Source organism: Bactrocera neohumeralis, unplaced genomic scaffold (assembly GCF_024586455.1).
Source record: "Bactrocera neohumeralis isolate Rockhampton unplaced genomic scaffold, APGP_CSIRO_Bneo_wtdbg2-racon-allhic-juicebox.fasta_v2 cluster11, whole genome shotgun sequence".
NCBI classification, from domain to species: Eukaryota; Metazoa; Arthropoda; class Insecta; order Diptera; family Tephritidae; genus Bactrocera; species Bactrocera neohumeralis.
In genome coordinates this window covers 23,625,722-23,651,991 of record NW_026089624.1, presented here as the reverse complement: position 1 = coordinate 23,651,991, position 26,270 = coordinate 23,625,722, and the positions used below count along the sequence as shown (strand labels likewise).

General features: G+C 35.4%; 2 protein-coding genes across 7 annotated transcripts in view; both read right to left on the bottom strand.

Moving 5' to 3' along the window:
- The window catches only part of LOC126766128 (uncharacterized), a 254,390-nt gene that overhangs the window by 27,131 nt on the left and 200,989 nt on the right, over positions 1-26,270 (bottom strand). The window lies entirely within an intron of this gene.
- The window catches only part of LOC126766211 (respirasome Complex Assembly Factor 1-like), a 54,332-nt gene continuing 28,634 nt past the window's right edge, over positions 573-26,270 (bottom strand). For 4 of the 6 annotated variants that reach the window (XR_007668719.1, XR_007668722.1, XR_007668723.1 and 1 more), the window contains 2 exons: positions 1,459-1,562; positions 1,288-1,383 (listed from right to left, as the gene is read on the bottom strand). Coding sequence is in view for 1 of the 6 variants with exons in the window: in XM_050484103.1 (XP_050340060.1) it covers positions 1,009-1,207; positions 1,280-1,383 (303 nt within the window). In the remaining 5 variants the exon portion in view is untranslated. Of the gene's footprint in view, positions 1,208-1,279; positions 1,384-1,458; positions 1,563-26,270 lie in introns of those variants that run through there. The other 2 variants (XM_050484103.1, XR_007668721.1) reach the window with 2 other exon arrangements.

The following is a 26,270-nucleotide window of genomic DNA, read 5'->3' as shown; positions in this document are numbered from 1 at the left end:
CACGAATGACATGCGCCTTTCAATCGTTTTTTATAACCCTTTTTGCGATTTTCTTTTGGCACTATTGACAATTATGTTTTCTCATTCAAATAACAGCCCTATTCTCATGCCCTCACAAAAGTCACCAACCTCAATTACCTTATTCTGGCGAAAATTCAAAAGCTCAAATGCTCACTATTATCACAAATATCTGTGACGTGTGAAAGCAGCCATCATAATAGAAAACATCAGTGTTTGTTATATTTTAAATCAATATTTTACATTTTTTAAAAAAATTGAGAATTGAGTGTTATAATTAGCATGGAGGAACTATTATTTGTATATGCGGCAATTGTTGAGGAGGAGGAATCGGGCGGTAGGAGGAATCGGGCGGTAGGAGGAAAGTGTTAAAATTTGAGCTAGAATTGACTCAAAACGGAGCGACGCTAAATGGTAATGCGATTGGCGGTGGTAGTAGTGTTGAAACTATGGATTATTAAGTTAAGCCTTTACTTATAGTTGATTTTAAATTGAATTTTCTTTACAATTTTATGAAGATTTGTAATAAAAAATGAATTAAAGACAAAAACAAGTTTTAAGAACTAACGGCATTTAAACGTTTATTTTTTCATAGAAAAATTTAAACACGTACGATAGTGGTACATTTACGCAGCACATCTAAAGACAAAATGCTGAGAAATGCAGAAACGTGTGAGGAACGAATCTCAGTGTATAATTAATTACGTTTGTCGTAAATTTTCTAATTCTATTAACTAATAGTTTTAAAATTATGATGGTCGAAAGCTATACATTTAACTGTAAGGAACTGCTTAGATAGTTGGGGACAAATCGGTCACTTTTTTACATTTTCTGAACTATTTCGCCCGTGGACCACTGGCTTTTAACATATTGCATTGATAATGGGATAAAATTTTAATAGATATTTTCGATAGATATTTTGTTGATGAGCTTAAGTCTGTGGTGTTTTGGTTTAAAACAAATCTGCAATCCTTAACTTTGGGAACTGCTTTATGACAGCTCCTTCTCAGCCATTATAGTATCATAATGCAGTCCAGTATAGAAAATTATCCACGTCACAAGAAAACCCGCAAATGACGTCATAAAACCCTCTTTAACCAGCTCCCAAGCGCCTCCGTAAGCCTCCTCATCAATACCTTGGAAATTTATGGAATAAATGTACACAATGCCACAACTGATACCAGCGAATCTATGGAAACATATGTTAACATAAGTTTTTATGAATTTACATATGATGTATTGTTATTGGGATATTCCTTACAGTACTAATCCCAGGAAGCCTTTTAATGGCACAATGCCCCATACTATGCCTAAAAGAATGCCAAAAATCTGTCTCGCCCAGTAGATAACGTCTAAGAATTCATCCTGCAAGAGAAAACATTATTGAAGGTTGTTTGCTTATTTTTCTTAACAGCTGTTTGACAGCTAAAAGCTTTTTACCTCACGTGGTGACTTTTTTAAGCTTTTTTCTTCTGAGGTTTGAGCAAGAATAGCCTCACAAAATATGCCTCACAAGAAACAAACAAGGTTTTTTCAGAATAGGGCTGTAAATCAAAAAATGAAAGAAACTTTTTTTCATCGCATCTAGGTAAATAAAAAAATAACCCGAACATGCGTTGGTGTTAGTGCATAGAGAAAAAATGTGTAGTTGCATTGAAATATTTGAGAAAAGTGGTTCTTGCTCATGCAAAACCCTTGCACGGTGTACGAATTGTAGATTTTCCCTCTTGGTGCAACGGCACAACAACAAACACACGCAGAAAATTATTTGCAATGGCTGTAAAATATGTCAGACCAAAACCAATATTTATTTTTGTGCAATGACACGTAAAAAAATAATTGCAACCCTCTGCTAGCTGTCATTTTACTTAAATACATATCTTGACGTTAAATTGTTGAGGGAGGTAAATTTTAAATAGATTTTACATTTTCTATTTAAATTATACAGATTTGTTACGGTTTTTTACAGTGGGTGCTCTCGTGCCCTTGTATATTTCAGTATAGGATTTTTGCAATCGGCAATTTTGCAAGAGCAAGAGAATCCCCCTATTAAGTTTTTAGTATATTATGATTGTTTTGATATGTACATACATACATATGTATGTAATAAACTATACACATATGTACATATGTATATATCAAACTTTGGAAGTAATTAAAAAAGTAGGCCTTATTTTCACATTAACTACAAATGTTGCTTTGAAAAAGTATATTAATTAAAATGTATTCAATTGCACCTGAATTCATAAATATGTACAAAACGAATTCATATGAAAACACATTTTGTATAGTAGGAGGAAGCATCGAAAGCCGGAGTGCGAAACTTTAATGCGCTAAACCTAACCTACTCCCAACTCAAGACTCTCCCACGAAACCACCAGATAAGGTATTACTTCATGAGAGTGGCAAGACATTTTACCTCTTTAGCATGGACGGACTGTCGCCTATTCTACTGTAACGGCCTTAATTTAGTCATGATGGAAGTTGCCGCTTCGCGAACAGCTTTCCACTTGTCAGAGGACTGAGACATAAATGCACTCAAATTTTCCACCATTAAACTACCACCTAGCAGTTTCTAACTTTTCCCTTATGGAAAAACACGTGTTCAGAGTCTTCTATGAACTCCGCATACATCGAACAATACGGACTATCGTCATTATGAAATTTGTGTTGGTAGCCTCTGAAGTACCCATGCCTGCCTAATATTTGGGTCAGGTGGAAATCCAGGTCCCCAGGTTGTCTAGTTATCCACGTGTGGATGTCAGGTATAAGTCTGTGGGTAAACCGTCTTTTGGTTGGGGTTTGCCACCGATGCTGCCATATAATTATGCTCTTCGTTCTTCTCTCTTTTTTTGATTTCTGTAATTGTCACTGACAGTTCATATAATCTCGTGAACTTGTCTCCCTGGATATCTATGGGCGGCATACTAGTTAGTACTTCAGCTGCTTCGCTGGAAATAGTTCGGAAAGTACTTGTTACAGTTATTGCTGTGAGTCTATGCACCTCATTTATTGGTCTGGCATACGCTTTCATGTTTAGTGCCTGTATTCATACTAGAGCAGCATTTAGTATAACTGAGCTCATCGCTTTAGCAATTAGAAGTCGACGGCTAGAGCGTACAGCATCTATTTGCCATCACTCTTGATAAGGCATTATAAATCTTATTTGCTATGTTTGCCAAGTGCTGATTGAATTTCAGTTTGGAGTCCAATATTACCATTAAACACTTCAACTGTGGTTGTGAGGTAATCACGCACTCTTCTATAGTGAGAGTTATTTTTTCCACAATTTTCCTGGTGCTTATGAGCAATACCTCTGTTTTGTGCTCAGCCAGTTGTGTCTAGCATATACAGAGGTCGATACGAAAAAGGTTCATCTGGTGGATTTTTGGTTTGGGATTAAAACCAGGCCAGCTTCTTGTGGCTTTTTAAAGCTTCATTAAGACTGTTTTCGTTTTCGCCACTTTGACTGCGTTGTAGGCGACGTCGAGTTGCGTGACAGAGCTTTCTTAGCATGGAAATTTCTTTATTCCACCAGTATAAGAGGTCTTTGCTTGTTGTGACATTTCGTTCTTCGCATTGTAGCGTCGCATGCTGCAACCAGTTCTTTTCGCAATGCGGTTACTAAGTAGACGCCGCCTGTTTTTGCTTTTCTGCAGCAAGTTGTGAATGATAGTCTGTTGCAGGACCATATTGTTACTTTGGCCGTTATATCTGTAATCCAAGTCCTTTCCGAACGTTTGGAATATTGCTCACTTAGTAAGGTGATATCAATGTCGCTTTCTATTATGGTTTGTTGCAGCAAGGCTTGTGCTGCGGCGCAGTGATTTAAGTTCAGCTGCAATATTCCCATTTCTTCATTGTCTTTAGCAACTCCAAGTATTTAGGGCAAGACATACTCTAAACTGAGTATTCCCCTTTGCACAGCATGCAACTCGGTGTATTAGTGCATACTTTTGATACAAGGCTTCCACAACGTGTGCAAAGAGAGGACCTGTCGATAAGACTGCAAAATTTACCCGCCATGTGGCCTGGATGGAAACATCTGTAACAGCGGGAAACAGGGGAGTACTCCCGGAGGCGACAGATCGACCACCCGATATTTACATTGCCAAATTTAAGGGAATTCTTGGCGTCTTGAGCACGCAGGCATATAAGGGCTATTTGAGTGTCGCTTCCTGTCTTCCGCATATTTTTGATATTTGCTGGTCTTATGTTCTGAAACCCACACTCGTCTAGGTTCTTGCACATTATAGTGACGTTTGCGTTTTTGGCTGTATTACAGCCATATCTCCAAGCACTCCCACTAGGGCACTCTCGAACGTGTCGGCTCTCTTGTCTGCTTGGTGTTTTGATTCTAGTAACAGGTCTCTTTTGAGGGTTTTCCTAATGTGCCTTACGTTTGTGTCCAATTCCTCAAGGCCACTATCGCAATTAATTTTCATGAGGATGTTCGCACATGATCCCCATCTTTTTTGGTTATAATAATGGCGTATGGCTTCTACCGAATTCTTTTTTCAACCCGCTTCCTCTTTTTTACCACATCCACCCATTTCTCGGATGGGGACTTATCTACAGAGCTGTTTTTAAGGACAACCTTAGTGACCTCACTATATAACGCCTGGTGGTAAGTAATCTGATAATTCACGTATCCTCTTTGGCGTATTCTTTTCCCTGCTCTTTTCAGCGGATTCTCTCGATTTTCAGCCTTGTCATATAGGCTTGTTATGAAGCTTGCAAGGTCACGCATAGCTTGATTTATATGTCTCTGACCAGACATCATAGCTTCAAGGTCCTTGATATTTGTGCCCAGTTTACAAAAAATATTGAGAGTTTCACTCTTCTGCACTTGCTCAGATTTTCCGCCTTTGTTATATTGGTCGGTATTTTCACAATTTTTTATCGGTCCAGCAGCGGTGGGCTCTTCATTTCTGCCTTTTGGAGGCGTTCTCAAAATTTTAGAAGTACTCCGAAAAGGATTCTCTGGTGTATTCTCCAAACTATTTTCAGAGGCCATACCTCTGCCAGAAAATAGTTGGAATACACATGTTTGCGTATAAATGTATAAAAACGTAAGCAAAGAGAATGTTTGTAATAGCAATAAATAATTACATGCATAATTTTTATTCAATGCTCAGCTCTGTTCAAGCCCAACTATTAAGATATCTCCTGCCGAGCTGGCAGTGATGAAACTCCGTCATCTCTACCGAGTTAGCCAAAAATATTTTTACATTCTCCGCGTCATTACCCTTCTCTATGATGTACGTTCTCTGTCTATGTAAAAATATATGTAGAAAAGGTGCAAATTGAATTCTGTATGATGTTCGATTGGACGGCCAACAGAGCTGAAAAACTTGAACTACGGAATTCACCACTATCGCTGCTATTTAGCAGAAATGAGCACGTTGTCTGTCTGAAATATATGTACATATGTAAAACGACTGATTTCACGCGAAAATGAATGAAGAGAAATGCTTTGAAGAAAAAATATACAAAGTCACATATGTATGCGTGATTATTTTGTATCATATGAACCATTTTTTCCGCAAAGTGGTAAAAATTTAAATATTTTTGCAAAATCGGGAAAAATTAGATAAAATATAATTTTAAATAAATTATTATTTCAAATAAATTATATTTATTACGACTATTACAAAATAAAGATGTGCCAAATGAACTTAAATGTGCTCATATAAACACGTCTTGGGTAATTTTTTTCATTTCATCAAAACAATATTTATGACCTTCACTTATGCATATTCCCATTATTCCCGTATCATATCTACATACATTTATATCAATAGAATTTCTATGACATATACTATACATACATTATTTCTTTGGCACAAATGTCTGTATGTTTACGAAAGCAAATATGAGCCACAATGTATGTTGTATGTACAAACATTCATAAGGGAATAACAAGTGCCGCACGCATCTCGGTTATGGCCGAAGCTCACGTCAATGTGTCGCAGCACTGACGCGACGACAAAACGTCACAACATTGTGTTATTGGTAGAAAATCGGAGTTGTGCCGAAAAACACAAACGAAGGAACGCCGATTGTCACCGCTTCCCTTGCCTCTGTAACAGCTTCGCCAACAAACTATCGTAAATATGTTTGTTTCTGTATGAGCTTGCATACATATCGACGCTGATTTTTGCGAGCCACGGCAAAATATTTTAGATTTGACAAATATTTTAAATCGACGAAAACTTTGTTCCCACTTTTGTCACTCTTTTCTGTGTTTGCGGGGTTGACAGTTTTCTTCCAGAGGAACATCAGAAAGTTGTTCAATTTATGATTTTTAGCTTTTGCCATCGTCGCGAAAAGACGCTTGTTGGCAAAGACATGCTCGGGGAGATCTTACGGCGTCTGTTTTTATGAATGAGAATGAATATGAATGAATGAAATCATTTTTGTTGTAAAATTTACTACATTTTCGCCAATTCGGCTGCCATATTGACTTGTGATGCTTCTGCTATTTGAGACAATTGTTGTTTTTGTAGAACAATGTTTCAATTTTTTGTTGGTGACATATTCACATGTGTACGCATATGTAAGTTTGTATGCTTGTACATTATTTGTTCGACAATGTAAGTTAACGGCAGCAGCCACACAGATACTTAACGATAAATGTAAACAAATTGTATCTTCTCACAGTATTACTGCTTGGTCAGCAGAATACTTTAATTAATAAGAAATCAATATATCACTTGTTTTGATAAGTAAGCAAAATCCAATATTCCATTATTTGTTTTGATAATGAGAATAATTGGAAATCCAATGCTCTGGCATTTCATCACTTAATGTAATGCCAAAGCATCTTTAGTAATAAGCATAGAATTATAAGAATATAAATATAAGTGCTTTTACTAATAAAGATCAGTGTATAATCGGCAAGCGTATTGAGTGATCATCTTGATGATCAAAGCGCACCATATATTGTCACTCAAACCAACACTTTGTTTAATTTCTACTGCGCGTAGCGGAACGGAATATATTTTTTTAATACTTCCCACACCAGGAAAGTTAATTGGCGCCCAACGTTAAGGCACGTGTTCGTCGTATAAAGGGAGAGAAATGTATCCCTAGAACCATAACGGTCGCGATTAGTGAACACTAACCGGTAAACGTGCATAAACCTCGTGCGAGAGGTAGTACATATGTGAATAACGCATTAAAAATTAAAAAGAAAAAACAAGTATCCCAAGAATAGGGAGAAAAGCCAAACCAAACTTGAAGTAAACAAAAACTTCATTGCTTGTTGTGTTGTGACAATCGCAGAATAAATAAGAACAAATTTTTTAAAAAAATTGACAGTGAATAAAAAAGTAAAGAGTGACTTAAATCACAAAATACAAATATTTAAAAAACAAAAAAAACATCATTAGGCATTGCACGTCAAGCAGCGGCGTAGCCATCGAGGGAAACCAAGGACTAAGGAAATTACAACACACCACAAGAGACGAGGAGAAGAAGGAGTAAGATTTTATTATCCACATTTATCAAATATATTAGTACATTAATATATAAGACAATCAATTTTAGCAATTAAGTTTAAACTATTAAGAATCATTGAAGGCTCGACCAGCCAAGTAATAAAATATTTTGAAACCGCGATTCACCACCGCAAGGGGGACCCTCCGGTTTATAACAAAAACTCAATTCTGCGATTCTGAACTTCAGACCCTCCAGAATAAAAGAGTCTCCTTTCCTAGAAAGGATCAAAAATAAAAAAGTACAAAATTAAATCTTAAAAATTTTAAATAAAGGCTCGACCAGCCAAATAATAAAATATTTAAAAAAAAAACCGCGGTTCACCACCGCAAGGGGGACCCTCCGGTTTATAATAAAACTCAATTCTGCGATTCTGAACTTCAGACCCTCCAGAATAGAAGAGTCTCCTTTCCTAGAAAGGATCAAAAAATAAAATTAAAATAAAAATTAGGAAAATTAATAAATAAAAATGGCTCTAACTAGCGAAAATGAGACCTTAGTCGCAAGACTAATTGCCGCAACGAATGCATCACTTAGATTAGAAATATCTGAAATGCGCAGACAAATAGAAGACTTAACGAAGTCGACAACAATAACAGATTACAAACCTGAAGTAATAAATTCAGAGATTCGCTGTGACGAATCCCTAGAAGTAATAAAATCTTTACCAGAATTTGGGGGAAAGCAAAATAAATATGTTAGCTGGAGGGAATCGGCTAACAACGCAATGAGCTTATACATAAGAGGCAGCCGTAGGTATTTTGCTGCATTAACTATATTAAGAAATAAAATCACTCACGATGCTAATGACATCTTGTCCAACCACGGAACAGTCCTAAATTTTGATGCTATTCTAGCACGATTAGATTTCGCTTACGCCGATAAGCGACCAGCTCATATAATCGAGCAAGAAATGAGTATTCTGCGTCAAGGCAATTACTCTATAATTGAATATTATAATAAGGTTAATGAGAAATTAACCTTGCTAATAAATAAAACCATAATGACTTACGGATCAGATAGCGCCGTAACTAAGGAATTCAATGCTAAAAATAGGCGGGATGCTTTACGCACATTTATAACGGGACTAAACGGAAATTTAGCTAATATACTATTTTCTCTATCGCCAAGCGATTTACCAAATGCTTTAGCAAAAGCACAAGAGTTAGAGTCTAACAATATGCGAGCGTCCTTCGCATTACAATTTGGAAAAAACCAAAACAATTCAAAACCTAACAATAATAACGGGCAATATACTTATAATAACAACAGATTCAATAATGGTAATTTGAATAATAATTTACGGTTCCCACAAGCCCAACCACAAAGAAATTACAACCAAAGAATGGGTTATCAGAATAACCAACCACGACCTACACCAATGGATGTCGACTCAAGCATCCATACACGCAACCGTATGCTGCAAAAGCCAACAACATTTAATCAAAACAATTTGGAAAAAAGGCCACATGGAAGTACACAACAGAATGTGCAGCCACCGACTAAGACACAGCGCATTAATAATATTAAGGAGGATCATTTTTTAGGCCAAAATTAACTCTGCCATATATATTTCTAGATGACAGGGTTACTGGTCAAAACTTTAAAATATTAATAGATACAGGAGCAACTAGTTGCTATATTAAATCGGGAATATACAAAAATAAAAATAAATTGGATATACAAAAGAGAGTAAAAACAATTAATGGATTTTCGATAATACGCTATTATCACATTATCACATTATTCGGTAAAAAACAAATATTCTACGAAATTGAAAATTTGGAAGCAGACCTATTAATAGGATACAAATTTTTGAAGGACATTAATGCGGTGATTAACTTGGAAAAAAAGAAGTTAATAATAAATAATGAAAAAGAGGAGGATATATTTAGCTTAGGATGCGAATATGAGCATCAGAAAAGCAAGGATAATTTAAAGATCGTTAAGGAGGACGAGATTACTTTGGAAGCAAAGACTTCTAAAGCGCCAGCCGACGGAAATACCGGCAAACATAAAAAAATAAATACTGTGGAGCAGGAAAGCTCTACAACGCCAGCTGAAGATTTATACCAGCAGAGGAGAAGTAATAATTATGCAAAAAATATTGTGGAACGAAAAGCACAACGCCAGCCGATGATAATACCGGCAAATTAAATAAAAAATATATTGTGGAACGAAAAAGTTCTACAACGCCAGCCGATGATAATACCGGCAAATTAAATAAAAAATATATTGTGGAACAAAGAAGTTCTACGACGCCAGCCGATGATAATACCGGCAAATTAAATAAAAAATATATTGTGGAACAAAGAAGTTCTACAACGCCAGCCGATGATAATACCGGCAATATAGAAGAGGAAAACTATGTAAACAAAATTACTTTAGAGGAAAAATTCTTTAAAGAGCCAATCGAAGATAATACCGACATAAACGAAGATGAAATTGAAAATTTAAGAGAAGAAATTAGAAATGAAATACAAACACAATACAAATACATTCTTCAATAAATATGAATTTACCATTTCGAACGGATATAAAAGCGGAAATAACGACAATTGTTGAAACTCCTATATGGAGTAAACAATACCCATATCCTCTTTCTGCTAATTCCTTCATAAACGAAGAGGTAAAAAAAATGATGGAAGATAAAATAATAAGGCCAAGTAAGAGCGCATATAATTCACCAATTTGGGTTGTACCAAAAAAAGGTGTAAATGAAGACGGTACGCCGAAATTGCGAATGGTAATCGATTATAAAAAATTAAATGAAGTAACAAAATCAGATAAATATCCAATTCCAAATAGCAATATAATACTTTCAAATTTAGGAAGTTCAAAATATTTTTCCACAATAGATCTGGAATCGGGTTTTCACCAGATCCTTATTAAAGAACACGATATTGAAAAAACTGCATTTTCAGTAAATAACGGAAAATACGAATTTTTAAGAATGCCATTTGGTTTAAAAAACGCGCCTAGTATATTTCAAAGGGCGATGGATAATGTTTTAAGGGACTTTATTGGAAAATTTTGTCACGTTTATATTGACGATATAATCGTATTTTCAAAAAGCTTCGAGGAACATAAAAAACATTTAAGTATAATAATAGAAGTTCTAAAAAACGCAAATATGAAAATTTCATTACAAAAATCTAAATTCTACCAAGAAGAAGTAGAATTTTTGGGATATATTGTTGCAAATAATGTTATAAAGACAGATCCAAAAAAAGTTGAAACAATTTTAAATTTTCCGGTTCCAACAACTTTACGACAGTTACGAAGTTTCCTAGGAATGATTGGATATTACAGGAAGTTTATTAAAAATTATGCTAAAATAGCAAAACCATTAACAATACATTTATCAGGTGAAAACGGAAGAGTTTCACAACACAACAAAAATTAAAATTAGATTGGAACAAGAAGGACTTTTGGCAATTGAGAAAATGAAGTCTATATTAGTAGATCAAGTCGAATTAATTCAACCAAATTTTAACGAAACATTTATATTAACGACAGACGCATCAAATGAAGCTATTGGTGGAGTCTTAAGCCAAGGGGCAAACCTATTACGTTTATATCTAAAACATTAAATTTAACAGAAAAAAGTTACGCGACTAATGAAAAAGAACTATACGCTATCGTACGGGCATTAAAAAATCTAAGAAATTATTTATACGGAGTTTCAGATTTAGAAATTCATACCGATCACCAACCACTAACATTTGCAGTCTCACCTAGAAATCCAAATGCCAAAATGAAAAGATGGCATGCTTTAATTGGAGAATATGGAGCAAAAATTATATATAAACCAGGTAAAACAAATGTGGTAGCAGATGCTCTATCACGACAATTTCTTAATAATTTATCCGACGAATCGTCAACCACAGTAACCCAACATTCAGCTGAAAGTAGTGATCATACTCAGATACCCGAGACAAAAAAACCATTAAACCAATTTAAACAACAAATTTTACTAAGTAAAAATAGATTTACAATACATGAGCAAATTCAAGAATTTGGGAAAATTAGACATTTAATTGAATACGATACTGTTGATAATTTAATCACAATATTAAAGGAATACATCAAACCAAATATAGTTACGGCAATACATTGCTCAATAGAGGATCTGTACGAAATACAAGCGAAAATAAGAGAAACATTTACTAATAAATTCATATATACGAAAAATTTTGCAATTGACATAACGAACAGAGAAGACCAAGGAATTATAATTGAACAAACGCATACACGAGCACATAGAAGTTACCAAGAAAATTTGGATCAAATTTGCAAAAAATATTATTGGCCTGAAATGAGAAAACAATTCAAAGAATATGTAAGGAATTGTGACATATGTAATAAAAACAAATATGATAGACATCCTATAAAAATACCAATTGGAGAGGTCCCAATACCTACAGAGGAAGGAGTACAGATACACATGGATATATTCTATGCGCAATCTTTAAAATTCATTACGTGTATAGATAGCTATTCCAAATTTTTGGTTATTAAGCAAATCGAAGATAAGATTAATTTAGAAGATAAAGTGTTAGAAATATTACAAAGCTTCCCTAATATAAAGAAGTTAACAATTGATAATGAACCAGGATTCACTACGGTACAATTTAAGTCCTTGATGCAGAGACTTCAAATAGAAATATTTTTTTGTAACCCAAATCATAGTACCACGAATGGTCAAATTGAGAGGGTACATTCAACAATAATTGAAATTTCACGATGTATTAAACAAGAATATAATTTAATAAGCTTTTCAGAATCAATATTTAGAGCTGCCCAACAATATAATAAAACTATACATTCGGTAACTAATGAGAAACCATTTGAAGTACTTTATAATAAAGTCTCTCATGATATTTTACCAGACAAACTTTTATCAGCACAAACTAAGATGCTAGAAAGACACAATAAAAATAGAATTAATAAAACATATTTATGCGGAGATGTTATATATGAAAAGATTACAGGAGAGAGAAATAAACTAAATCCTAGATACAAGAAACAGGTAGTAAAGAAGACTTAGGGAATAAAGTTAGAATTAACTACAGGAATAGAATAGTACATAAAGATAATATTAAATCTTAATCATATATTTTTAGAGGATGATACCCCTAATTATTCTAACACTAATTACCAATACAATGACAGACATTGTGGACTACACAAGAGAAGATTACGTATTATTAGAAGACGGAGATGTAGCCCTGTATAGTGACTACGGAGATATTTTCCACATCACTAATTTAACATACTTTAGAGAACTTATAAGTTCAGACACAAATTATTATAATAAAAAACTCAGATATAAAAATTTTGAACAAAATAATGAACAAGACAAGGCATATATTAATGATTTAGACACAGATCCAGAAATAGAACTCATAGAAACTTTATTAGAACAACTACAAATTAAAGATACAAGATATAGGAGAGGAATAAATGAAATAGGTACATTATGGAAGTGGATAGCAGGAACACCAGACCATGACGACCTAGTGTTAGTAAATAATAAATTAAACGAATTAATTAACAATAATAATAAACAATACACAACAAATTTGGAATTATTAACCAATTAACTGAAACAATCAATAACATTAATGAAAACTCAAATATTAAAATTCTAATGAAACGGAAAAATCAATTCCTAATAACTGAATTACAAAATATGATTAATACAATAGCTATAGGAAAAATAGGAATTTTGAACCCGACAATTTTAAATTTAGACGAGATTAAAAGTATAATTAAGAATGAACATGGACGATTGACAATAACTGATATAATAGATATTTCAAATTTTAAAATAGTACAAAATAAAGATGTAATAGTTATATATATTAAGTATCCAAAAATTATATATGATTGCAAATATTATGAAGTAAGAGCAATTCCACAAAAAGATGGTAAATTAATAATTAATAATGAAATTGCAAAATGCACAAAAGAATATATAAATATTAAAAATTGCAAAAGAGAAATGATAAATACTTATTGTAAAATTAATAATAAAAATACTTGCCTATCAGATATTTTGTCCAATAAAAAAGGGAAATGTAAAAAAATTAAAGAAAAACATAAAGACATAGATATAATTAAAGAAGGAGCAATATTAGTCTCTGGAAATCATACTATAGATGACTCTGCCATAAATGGAGTTTACCTTGTAACATTTGAAAATTATACAAATATTGATAATATAACTTACGAAAATATTGATTGTAAAATTTGGAATTATTTAAAAAATAATCATATTAATAACTTTGAAATTATAGAATACATTGAAACAAAAAACAAAGAATTTGAATTTGAAAACATAAATATTTTGAGTGAAAGAATTAAAGAATTTAAAAATCATTCACTTTTCTGGTACATAATTGTAATACTTGTACTATTAATAACAATATACATAATCTATAAGATTTTAAAATTAAAAAAAATATATAAAACCAATAAGCAAAGCAAAAAATTAAAATTTCAAGAATTGTCATATAATGCTATATTAGAGAGCATTTACAAAATATCAAAAAATGATACTGAATCGGGGACGATTCATCTTAGAGAGGGGGAGTTAACGGCAGCAGCCACACAGATACTTAACGATAAATGTAAACAAATTGTATCTTCTCACAGTATTACTGCTTGGTCAGCAGAATACTTTAATTAATAAGAAATCAATATATCACTTGTTTTGATAAGTAAGCAAAATCCAATATTCCATTATTTGTTTTGATAATGAGAATAATTGGAAATCCAATGCTCTGGCATTTCATCACTTAATGTAATGCCAAAGCATCTTTAGTAATAAGCATAGAATTATAAGAATATAAATATAAGTGCTTTTACTAATAAAGATCAGTGTATAATCGGCAAGCGTATTGAGTGATCATCTTGATGATCAAAGCGCACCATATATTGTCACTCAAACCAACACTTTGTTTAATTTCTACCGCGCGTAGCGGAATATATTTTTTTAATACGGAATATATACAAATACATATATGTACATACATACCTATATGTAAGTATAAATGAAGGTATATGAACATGCAAATCAATGCGTGCACATGTAATATATTAGAACAATTCGCAATCTGGTGCAAATGGTCTTGCCTATTTGCAATTGCAAATTCGCACTAACCATTTGCACCAGATTATACATACATTCATATGAGCATGTGCAGAAACATAGAATTAACATGAAAAAAGATGTATGTATATATGTTTGAATATTGTTGTGATAAATTTAATTTCTTTTTAGTGTTGGAGGATGGAGTCATGTGTAGATTTAATTTCTTTTACGCAAGTGAGAGTTCAAAGTTCTCTGATCGCCATTCACTTGGGAGTGGCTAGAAATGATTCTTCTACACATGGCTCAAGCAGCTCACTACTTCCGGTCTTTGATCAAGTATCCTCTGGGTAGCCTAAGAAGATCTGTTCGAAGGCGATCTAATGTGAGAAAGCGAAACATCCCCTACATAGGGTTGTGCGCTGGGTTTGGGACCCGCCACGTAAAAAAAACACCCCCAATGAAAGGAAGCAACAAGCCTCGGATGAGAGACTTTTGATGACGACCATGGCAAATGAAATAAGGACTACGATTTGAGGGCATGCACCTGCACCCTTAATTGGAAAGGTGCCGCTGCCCAGATGATTGATGTCCTCGCGAAAATAAAGGCTGACATCACCGCCGTCCAAGAAATGCGATGGACGGGACAAAGACAGAGAATCAAATGGGTTGAGGCTGATTGACTTCGCCGGGGCCCGAAATATGGTTATCTGTAGTACTAGATTCCAGCATAAAAAGTCATCAAGCCACCTGGCTGTCTCCGGATCGAAAAACTCCCAACCAGATCGATCATGTTGTGATAGACGGAAGACACGTCTCCAGTGTTTTAGATGTGCGTGCGCTCCGAGGTCCTAACATCGACTCGGACCACTATCTTGTTGCAGCCAAGATTCGCACCCGCCTCTGTGCAGCAAAAAACGCACGCCAACAAACACAACGAAGGTTCGACGTCGAGAAGCTGCAATCACAACAGACAGCCGAACGATTTTCTACTCGGCTTGCACTCCTGCTCTGAGAGCACTCGTCAACAACTCGGTATAAGGGAACTGTGGGACGGCATTTCAAACTCCTTACGTACAGCTGCAACCGAAACCATTGGTTTTCGGAAAATGCAAAAGAACAGCTGGTACGACAAGGAGTGCCGTGTCGCAGCGGAGAGAAAACCGACTGCTTACCTCGCAACGTTACGATCGACCACAACACGTGCGGGATGGGATAGATACCGAGAGTTGAAAAGGGAAGCGAGACGCATTTGTAGACAGAAAAAGAAAGAGGCTGAAATGCGTGAGTACGAAAAACTTGATGAGCTGGCCGACAGGGGTAGAACCCCCAAAGGTGATCTAGTGACCGATGCCCAGAGCATACTTAAATTATGGAGGGAACACTTCTCCAGCCTGCTGAATGGCAGTGAACGCACAACGCCAAGAGAAGGTGAACCCGATTCCCCAATCGATGACGATGGAGCAGACGTTCTATTGCCCGACCATGAAGAAGTTCGAATAGCAATTGCCCGCCTGAAGAACAACAAAGTGGCAGGGGCCGACGAATTGCCGGCCGAGCTATTCAAACACGGCGGCGAAGAACTGATAAGGAGCATGCATCAGCTTCTTTGTAAAATATGGTCGGACGAAAAGCATGTCCGACGATTGGAATTTAAGTGTGCTATGCCCAATCCGTAAAAAAGGAGACCCCACAATCTGCGCCAACTGCCGTGGGATTAGCCTCCTCAACATTGCATATAAGGTTCTATCGAGCGTATTGTGTGAAAGATTAAAGCCCACCATCAACAAACTGATTGGACCTTATCAATGTGGCTTTAGACCTGGAAAATCCAGATCCTGGACCAGATATTCACCATGCGCCAAATCTTGGAACAGACCAGTGAAAAAGAATCGACACACACCACCTCTTCGTCGATTTCAAAGCTGCTTTCGACAGCACGAAAAGGAGCTGCCTTTATGCCGCGATGTCTGAATTTGGTATCGTCAACAACTCGGTATAAGGGAACTGTGGGACGGCATTTCAAACTCCTCAACTCCTATCATCGGCCTCAACATCCGCGCAGTTAGTTCTGCTCTCTCCAGGCTGGACAAGGAAGCACAGAAAATGGGTCTGGCAGTTAACGAGGGCAAAACGAAATATCTCCTGTCATCAAACAAACAGTCGTCGCACTCGCGCCTTGGCTCTCACGTCACTGTTGACGGTCATAACTTTGAAGTTGTAGATAATTTCGTCTATTTAGGAACCAGCATTAACACCACCAACAATGTCAGCCTGGAAATCCAACGCAGGATTGCTTTTGCCAACAGGTGCTACTTCGGACTGAGTAGGCAATTGAAAAGTAAAGTCCTCTCTCGACGAACAAAAGCTAAACTCTATAAGTCGCTCATAATTCTCGTCCTACTATATGGTGCAGAGGCTTGGGCGATGACAACAACCGATGAGTCGACGTTACGAGTTTTCGAGAGAAAAATTCTGCGAAAGATTTATGGTCCTTTGCGCATTGGCCACGGCGAATATCGCATTCGATGGAACGATGAGCTGTACGAGATATACGACGACATCGACATAGTTCAGCGAATTAGAAGACAGCGGCTACGCTGACTAGGTCATGTTGTCCGAATGGACGAAAACACTCCAGCTCTGAAAGTATTCGACTCAGTACCCGCCGGGGAAGCAGAGGAAGAGGAAGACCTCCACTCCGTTGGAAGGACCAAGCGAGAAGGACCTGACTTCGCTTGGAATATCCAATCGGCGCCACGTAGCGAAAAGAAGAAACGACTGGCGCGCTGTTGTTAACTCGGCTATAAACGCGTAAGCGGTGTCTACGCCAATTAAGAAGAAGAAGAAATATAATACAAAAATATTTATCAGTATAGAATATTATATAAAAATCAAATAACATTATTAAATATGCAAGTCCAAATTGACTATAAATATTACTATGCATGCATTCATACATACTCATATCATAATTATTTTTACATGTCAATATGGAAGTGCATGAAAATATCATAATGCTGTTAGGTAATAGCCCTGACAGACGAGCAAAAATTACTGCGCCTTAAGCAACGCTAATGCGCATTGCAATTTTATGGTGACACAAGGCAGACTTGTGCATTTAGACAGCTGATAGTGAATTTGTTTCTTTATTAAAAAAAAAAAAGTTAAATGAAAGTGTGCGAAAAAGTTAAGAATTTTGGAAAACTGGATAGCAAACTGTGCGTTGTTTATTTTCTGCCATCTAAAAATATTAAAATTTGTTTTTGTTTACATACTTGCACATAATTTAATTAGCAATATAAAAACTGTTTACCTCTGAAGCTATAAACACAAACAAGGTGGCAGATTTCAAGCGACATCTGTCAAACAATAGCAGAAACTAGCCATTTTGGGCAGTGTTGCACGAAATTTTTGTGCATTACTAACTTGCATTAACATGGGTCAAATGCGCAAGTAAATGTAAATTAAGCCCGCTAATGCATATTAGCGCTCTCGTCTGTCAGGGCTATAAGTCAATTATTTAAACAAATATATTACAATATTTTGAAATTATTAATAATAACTTATTATAAAATAAGATTAAATTAACATAAAATAATATGAAAAATAACAAATAAAAGTTATACATACATTCATATTTCCATACATTATGGAACATATTTCCTATGGAATATCAAAAATTATTTTTCTTCAATATTCCCGGATTGGGCATACATGCTATGTCATCATATGCCGTAAATACATAAGGGCAATTTACAATCTGCATTCATGCAATTGCAAACATAAGAGGCAATTGCAAATATGCAAGACCATTTGCACCAGATTGCGAATTGCCCTATATACATATTTATTTCTCTTCATTACATTCTCTGGTTGAGTATGTAAAAGAACTGTAAACAATGTTAATGTTATGAATTCTGTGGTTGTGAGGTGAATTCCGTACTTCAAGTTTTACAAATGTTCGATATGGAACCTGCACCTTCTTTTTTAATACGCCTTTATTAGCTTCACTTGTATGTATGTATGTGTGTATGTGTGTGTATGTATGCATGTGTGTATGTATGTATGTGTGTATGTATGTATGTTTGTAACTTTTTTAAGTGGTACTGAAACCTTGAGTATTTGAGCGGCACTGTAGGAAGGCGATAGTAAGTTTAAGCAGCTCACCAAAAAGATGCACTTAAAAGTATGCAACATCTATATAAAACTAGTTTTGGTGACATTTTAATAGCATACTGAGTTGGGCGTCGACCGTTCAAAAGATTCAAGGTTGTATATAAATTTATAAATATACGTTCTCTGGTTATACAGTAGATCATGCAGTACTTTATCTGGGCTCTCGACTGTTTGCTGCTGGACAACAATATAATAAAACTATACATTCGGTAACTAATGAGAAGCCATTTGAAGTACTTTATAATAAAGTCTCTCATGATATTTTACCAGACAAACTTTTATCAGCACAAACTAAGATGCTAGAAAGACACAATAAAAATAGAATTAATAAAACATATTTATGCGGAGATGTTATATATGAAAAGATTACAGGAGAGAAAAATAAACTAAATCCTAGATACAAGAAACAGGTAGTAAAAGAAGACTTAGGGAATAAAGTTAGAATTAACTACAGGAATAGAATAGTACATAAAGATAATATTAAATCTTAATCATATATTTTTAGAGGATGATACCCCTAATTATTCTAACACTAATTACCAATACAATGACAGACATTGTGGACTACACAAGAGAAGATTACGTATTATTAGAAGACGGAGATGTAGCCCTGTATAGTGACTACGGAGATATTCTCCACATCACTAATTTAACATACTTTAGAGAACTTATAAGTTCAGACACAAATTATTATAATAAAAAACTCAGATATAAAAATTTTGAACAAAATAATGAACAAGACAAGGCATATATTAATGATTTAGGCACAGATCCAGAAATAGAACTCATAGAAACTTTATTAGAACAACTACAAATTAAAGATACAAGATATAGGAGAGGAATAAATGAAATAGGTACATTATGGAAGTGGATAGCAGGAACACCAGACCATGACGACCTAGTGTTAGTAAATAATAAATTAGACGAATTAATTAACAATAATAATAAACAATACACAACAAATTCTAAAATTTTTGGAATTATTAACCAATTAACTGAAACAATCAATAACATTAATGAAAACTCAAATATTAAAATTCTAATGAAACGGAAAAATCAATTCCTAATAACTGAATTACAAAATATGATTAATACAATAGCTATAGGAAAAATAGGAATTTTGAACCCGACAATTTTAAATTTAGACGAGATTAAAAGTATAATTAAGAATGAACATGGACGATTGACAATAACTGATATAATAGATATTTCAAATTTTAAAATAGTACAAAATAAAGATGTAATAGTTATATATATTAAGTATCCAAAAATTATATATGATTGCAAATATTATGAAGTAAGAGCAATTCCACAAAAAGATGGTAAATTAATAATTGATAATGAAATTGCGAAGTGCAAAAAAGAATATATAAATATAAAAAACTGAAAAAAAAGAAATGATAAATACTTATTGCAAAATTAATAATAAAAATACTTGCCTATCAGATATTTTGTCCAATAAAAAAGGAAAATGTAAAAAAATTAAAGAAAAACATAAAGAAAGAGATATAATTAAAGAAGGAGCAATATTAGTCTCTGGAAATCATACTATAGATGACTCTGCCATAAATGGAGTTTACCTTGTAACATTTGAAAATTATACAAATATTGATAATATAACTTACGAAAATATTGATTGTAAAATTTGGAATTATTTAAAAAATAATCATATTAATAACTTTGAAATTATAGAATACATTGAAACAAAAAACAAAGAATTTGAATTTGAAAACATAAATATTTTGAGTGAAAGAATTAAAGAATTTAAAAATCATTCACTTTTCTGGTACATAATTGTAATACTTGTACTATTAATAACAATATACATAATCTATAAGATTTTAAAATTTAAAAAAATATATAAAACCAATAAGCAAAGCAAAAAATTAAAATTTCAAGAATTGTCATATAATGCTATTTTAGAGAGCATTTACAAAATATCAAAAAATGATACTGAATCGGGGACGATTCATCTTAGAGAGGGGGGAGTTAACGGCAGCAGCCACACAGATACTTAACGATAAATGTAAACAAATTGTATCTTCTCACAGTATTACTGCTTGGTCAGCAGAATACTTTAATTAATAAGAAATCAATATATCACTTGTTTTGATAAGTAAGCAAAATCCAATATTCCATTATTTGTTTTGATAATGAGAATAATTGGAAATCCAATGCTCTGGCATTTCATCACTTAATGTAATGCCAAAGCATCTTTAGTAATAAGCATAGAATTATAAGAATATAAATATAAGTGCTTTTCCTAATAAAGATCAGTGTATAATCGGCAAGCGTATTGAGTGATCATCTTGATGATCAAAGCGCACCATATATTGTCACTCAAACCAACACTTTGTTTAATTTCTACCGCGCGTAGCGGAACGGAATATATTTTTTTAATACTTCCCACACCAGGAAAGTTAATTTGTATACAAATACATATATGTACATACATACCTATATGTAAGTATAAATGAAGGTATATGAACATGCAAATCAATGCGTGCACATGTAATATATTAGAACAATTCGCAATCTGGTGCAAATGGTCTTGCCTATTTGCAATTGCAAATTCGCTGTACATTTTGTTAGTGTTACACTAACCATTTGCACCAGATTATGAATTGGCCATTGATAAGTGATAAAATCATGATTTGAATATCTGAACGCGCACATGCGTATACATACATACATACATTCATATGAGCATGTGCAGAAACATAGAATTAACATGAAAAAAGATGTATGTATATGTATATTGTTGTGATAAATTTAATTTCTTTTAGTGTTGGAGGATGGAGTCATGTGTAGAAGTTCACGCAAGTGAGGAAAGTTCTCTGATCGCCATTCACTTGGGAGTGGCTAGAAATGATTCTTCTACACATGGCTCAAGCAGCTCACTACTTCCGGTCTTTGATCAAGTATCCTCTGGGTAGCCTAAGAAGATCTGTTCGAAGGCGATCTAATGTGAGAAAGCGAAACATCCCCTACATAGGGTTGTGCGCTGGGTTTGGGACCCGCCACGTAAAAAAAACACCCCCAATGAAAGGAAGCAACAAGCCTCGGATGAGAGACTTTTGATGACGACCATGGCAAACGAAATAAGGACTACGATTTGAGGGCATGCACCTGGAATGTCCGGACCCTTAATTGGAAAGGTGCCGCTGCCCAGATGATTGATGTCCTCGCGAAAATAAAGGCTGACATCACCGCCGTCCAAGAAATGCGATGGACGGGACAAAGACAGAGAATCAAATGGGTTGAGGCTGATTGACTTCGCCGGGGCCCGAAATATGGTTATCTGTAGTACTAGATTCCAGCATAAAAAGAGTCATCAAGCCACCTGGCTGTCTCCGGATCGAAAAACTCCCAACCAGATCGATCATGTTGTGATAGACGGAAGACACGTCTCCAGTGTTTTAGATGTGCGTGCGCTCCGAGGTCCTAACATCGACTCGGACCACTATCTTGTTGCAGCCAAGATTCGCACCCGCCTCTGTGCAGCAAAAAACGCACGCCAACAAACACAACGAAGGTTCGACGTCGAGAAGCTGCAATCACAACAGACAGCCGAACGATTTTCTACTCGGCTTGCACTCCTGCTCTGAGAGCACTCGTCAACAACTCGGTATAAGGGAACTGTGGGACGGCATTTCAAACTCCTTACGTACAGCTGCAACCGAAACCATTGGTTTTCGGAAAATGCAAAAGAACAGCTGGTACGACAAGGAGTGCCGTGTCGCAGCGGAGAGAAAACCGACTGCTTACCTCGCAACGTTACGATCGACCACTACACGTGCGGGATGGGATAGATACCGAGAGTTGAAGAGGGAAGCGAGACGCATTTGTAGACAGAAAAAGAAAGAGGCTGAAATGCGTGAGTACGGAAAGCTTGATGAGCTGGCCGACAGGGGTAGAACCCCAAAGGTGATCTAGTGACCGATGCCCAGAGCATACTTAAATTATGGAGGGAACACTTCTCCAGCCTGCTGAATGGCAGTGAACGCACAACGCCAAGAGAAGGTGAACCCGATTCCCCAATCGATGACGATGGAGCAGACGTTCTATTGCCCGACCATGAAGAAGTTCGAATAGCAATTGCCCGCCTGAAGAACAACAAAGTGGCAGGGGCCGACGAATTGCCGGCCGAGCTATTCAAACACGGCGGCGAAGAACTGATAAGGAGCATGCATCAGCTTCTTTGTAAAATATGGTCGGACGAAAGCATGTCCGACGATTGGAATTTAAGTGTGCTATGCCCAATCCGTAAAAAAGGAGACCCCACAATCTGCGCCAACTGCCGTGGGATTAGCCTCCTCAACATTGCATATAAGGTTCTATCGAGCGTATTGTGTGAAAGATTAAAGCCCACCATCAACAAACTGATTGGACCTTATCAATGTGGCTTTAGACCTGGAAAATCCAGATCCTGGACCAGATATTCACCATGCGCCAAATCTTGGAACAGACCAGTGAAAAGAATCGACACACACCACCTCTTCGTCGATTTCAAAGCTGCTTTCGACAGCACGAAAAGGCTGCCTTTATGCCGCGATGTCTGAATTTGGTATCGTCAACAACTCGGTATAAGGGAACTGTGGGACGGCATTTCAAACTCCTCAACTCCTATCATCGGCCTCAACATCCGCGCAGTTAGTTCTGCTCTCTCCAGGCTGGACAAGGAAGCACAGAAAATGGGTCTGGCAGTTAACGAGGGCAAAACGAAATATCTCCTGTCATCAAACAAACAGTCGTCGCACTCGCGACTTGGCTCTCACGTCACTGTTGACGGTCATAACTTTGAAGTTGTAGATAATTTCGTCTATTTAGGAACCAGCATTAACACCACCAACAATGTCAGCCTGGAAATCCAACGCAGGATTGCTTTTGCCAACAGGTGCTACTTCGGACTGAGTAGGCAATTGAAAAGTAAAGTCCTCTCTCGACGAACAAAAGCTAAACTCTATAAGTCGCTCATAATTCTCGTCCTACTATATGGTGCAGAGGCTTGGGCGATGACAACAACCGATGAGTCGACGTTACGAGTTTTCGAAAAAAAAATTCTGCGAAAGATTTATGGTCCTTTGCGCATTGGCCACGGCGAATATCGCATTCGATGGAACGATGAGCTGTACGAGATATACGACGACATCGACATAGTTCAGCGAATTAGAAGACAGCAGCTACGCTGGCTAGGTCATGTTGTCCGGATGGATGAAAACACTCCAGCTCTGAAAGTATTCGACTCAGTACCCGCCGGGGGAAGCAGAGGAAGAGGAAGACCTCCACTCCGTTGGAAGGACCAAGCGGAAAAGGACCTGACTTCGCTTGGAATATCCAATTGGCGCCACGTAGCGAAAAGAAGAAACGACTGGCGCGCTGTTGTTAACTCGGCTATAAACGCGTAAGCGGTGTCTACGCCAATTAAGAAGAAGAAGAAATATAATACAAAAATATTTATCAGTATAGAATATTATATAAAAATCAAATAACATTATTAAATATGCAAGTCCAAATTGACTATAAATATTACTATGCATGCATTCATACATACTCATATCATAATTATTTTTACATGTCAATATGGAAGTGCATGAAAATATCATAATGCTGTTAGGTAATAGCCCTGACAGACGAGCAAAATTACTGCGCCTTAAGCAACGCTAATGCGCATTGCAATTTTATGGTGACAGACGGCAGACTTGTGCATTTAGACAGCTGATAGTGAATTTGTTTATTTATTAAAAAAAAAAAAGTTAAATGAAAGTGTGCGAAAAAGTTAAGAATTTTGGAAAACTGGATAGCAAACTGTGCGTTGTTTATTTTCTGCCATCTAAAAATATTAAAATTTGTTTTTGTTTACATACTTGCACATAATTTAATTAGCAATATAAAAACTGTTTACCTCTGAAGCTATAAACACAAACAAGGTGGCAGATTTCAAGCGACATCTGTCAAACAATAGCAGAAACTAGCCATTTTTGGGCAGTGTTGCACGAAATTTTTGTGCATTACTAACTTGCATTAACATGGGTCAAATGCGCAAGTAAATGTAAATTAAGCCCGCTAATGCATATTAGCGCTCTCGTCTGTCAGGGCTATAAGTCAATTATTTAAACAAATATATTACAATATTTTGAAATTATTAATAATAACTTATTATAAAATAAGATTAAATTAACATAAAATAATTTGAAAAATAATAAATAAAAGTTCTACATGATGGAACATATTTCCTATGGAATATCAAAAAATTATTTTTCTTCAATATTCCCGGATTGGGCATACATGCTATGTCATCATATGCCGTAAATACATAAGGGCAATTTACAATCTGCATTCATGCAATTGCAAACATAAGAGGCAATTGCAAATATGCAAGACCATTTGCACCAGATTGCGAATTGCCCTATATACATATTTATTTCTCTTCATTACATTCTCTGGTTGAGTATGTAAAAGAACTGTAAACAATGTTAATGTTATGAATTCTGTGGTTGTGAGGTGAATTCCGTACTTCAAGTTTTACAAATGTTCGATATGGAACCTGCACCTTCTTTTTTAATACGCCTTTATTAGCTTCACTTGTATGTATGTATGTGTGTATGGGTGTGTATGTATGCATGTGTGTATGTATGTATGTGTGTATGTATGTATGTTTGTAACTTTTTTAAGTGGTACTGAAACCTTGAGTATTTGAGCGGCACTGTAGGAAGGCGATAGTAAGTTTAAGCAGCTCACCAAAAAGATGCACTTAAAAGTATGCAACATCTATATAAAACTAGTTTTGGTGACATTTTAATAGCATACTGAGTTGGGCGTCGACCGTTCAAAAGATTCAAGGTTGTATATAAATTTATAAATATACGTTCTCTGGTTATACAGTAGATCATGCAGTACTTTATCTGGGCTCTCGACTGTTTGCTGCTGGACAAGCTTATGTAGCACTTAGTCGTTGTAGATCTTTGGACGGTGTTCGAATTGAAGAACTAGACTGTTCAAAGTTGACAGGTAAAACCCCACGTAACAGTGAAGCTTTAGAAGAAATGACACGATTAAGAACTAATAATTCGTAAAGTCGTCAATAGAACTTGGTCGCACATAATATAACAATTAGTCAATGAAAGGTTGCTAGTAAGTATTAAATGCTGCCTAATTATCGATTTACTTAACCCATACTACATGTCATAGTTCATATTTTAACAAATTTGGGGTTTCTCACATCAAACTAAAAAATTAAAAATAAATATAGTTAAAAAAAACACGCTTTTAAAACATGTCAAACACGTTTTTAAAACATATCAAACTAAAAAGTGAAAAATAATTCTTTGTATAAACTAACAATAATAATGAAGGAAAATTTTCTGCATTACTGTGAGAAAAGCGTGGGGTGCTTGGTGACATATTTTTCATATATCGAGCATTCCACGCTTTTTTCACAATAATGCAGGAAAGTTTCCTTCATTATTATTGTTAG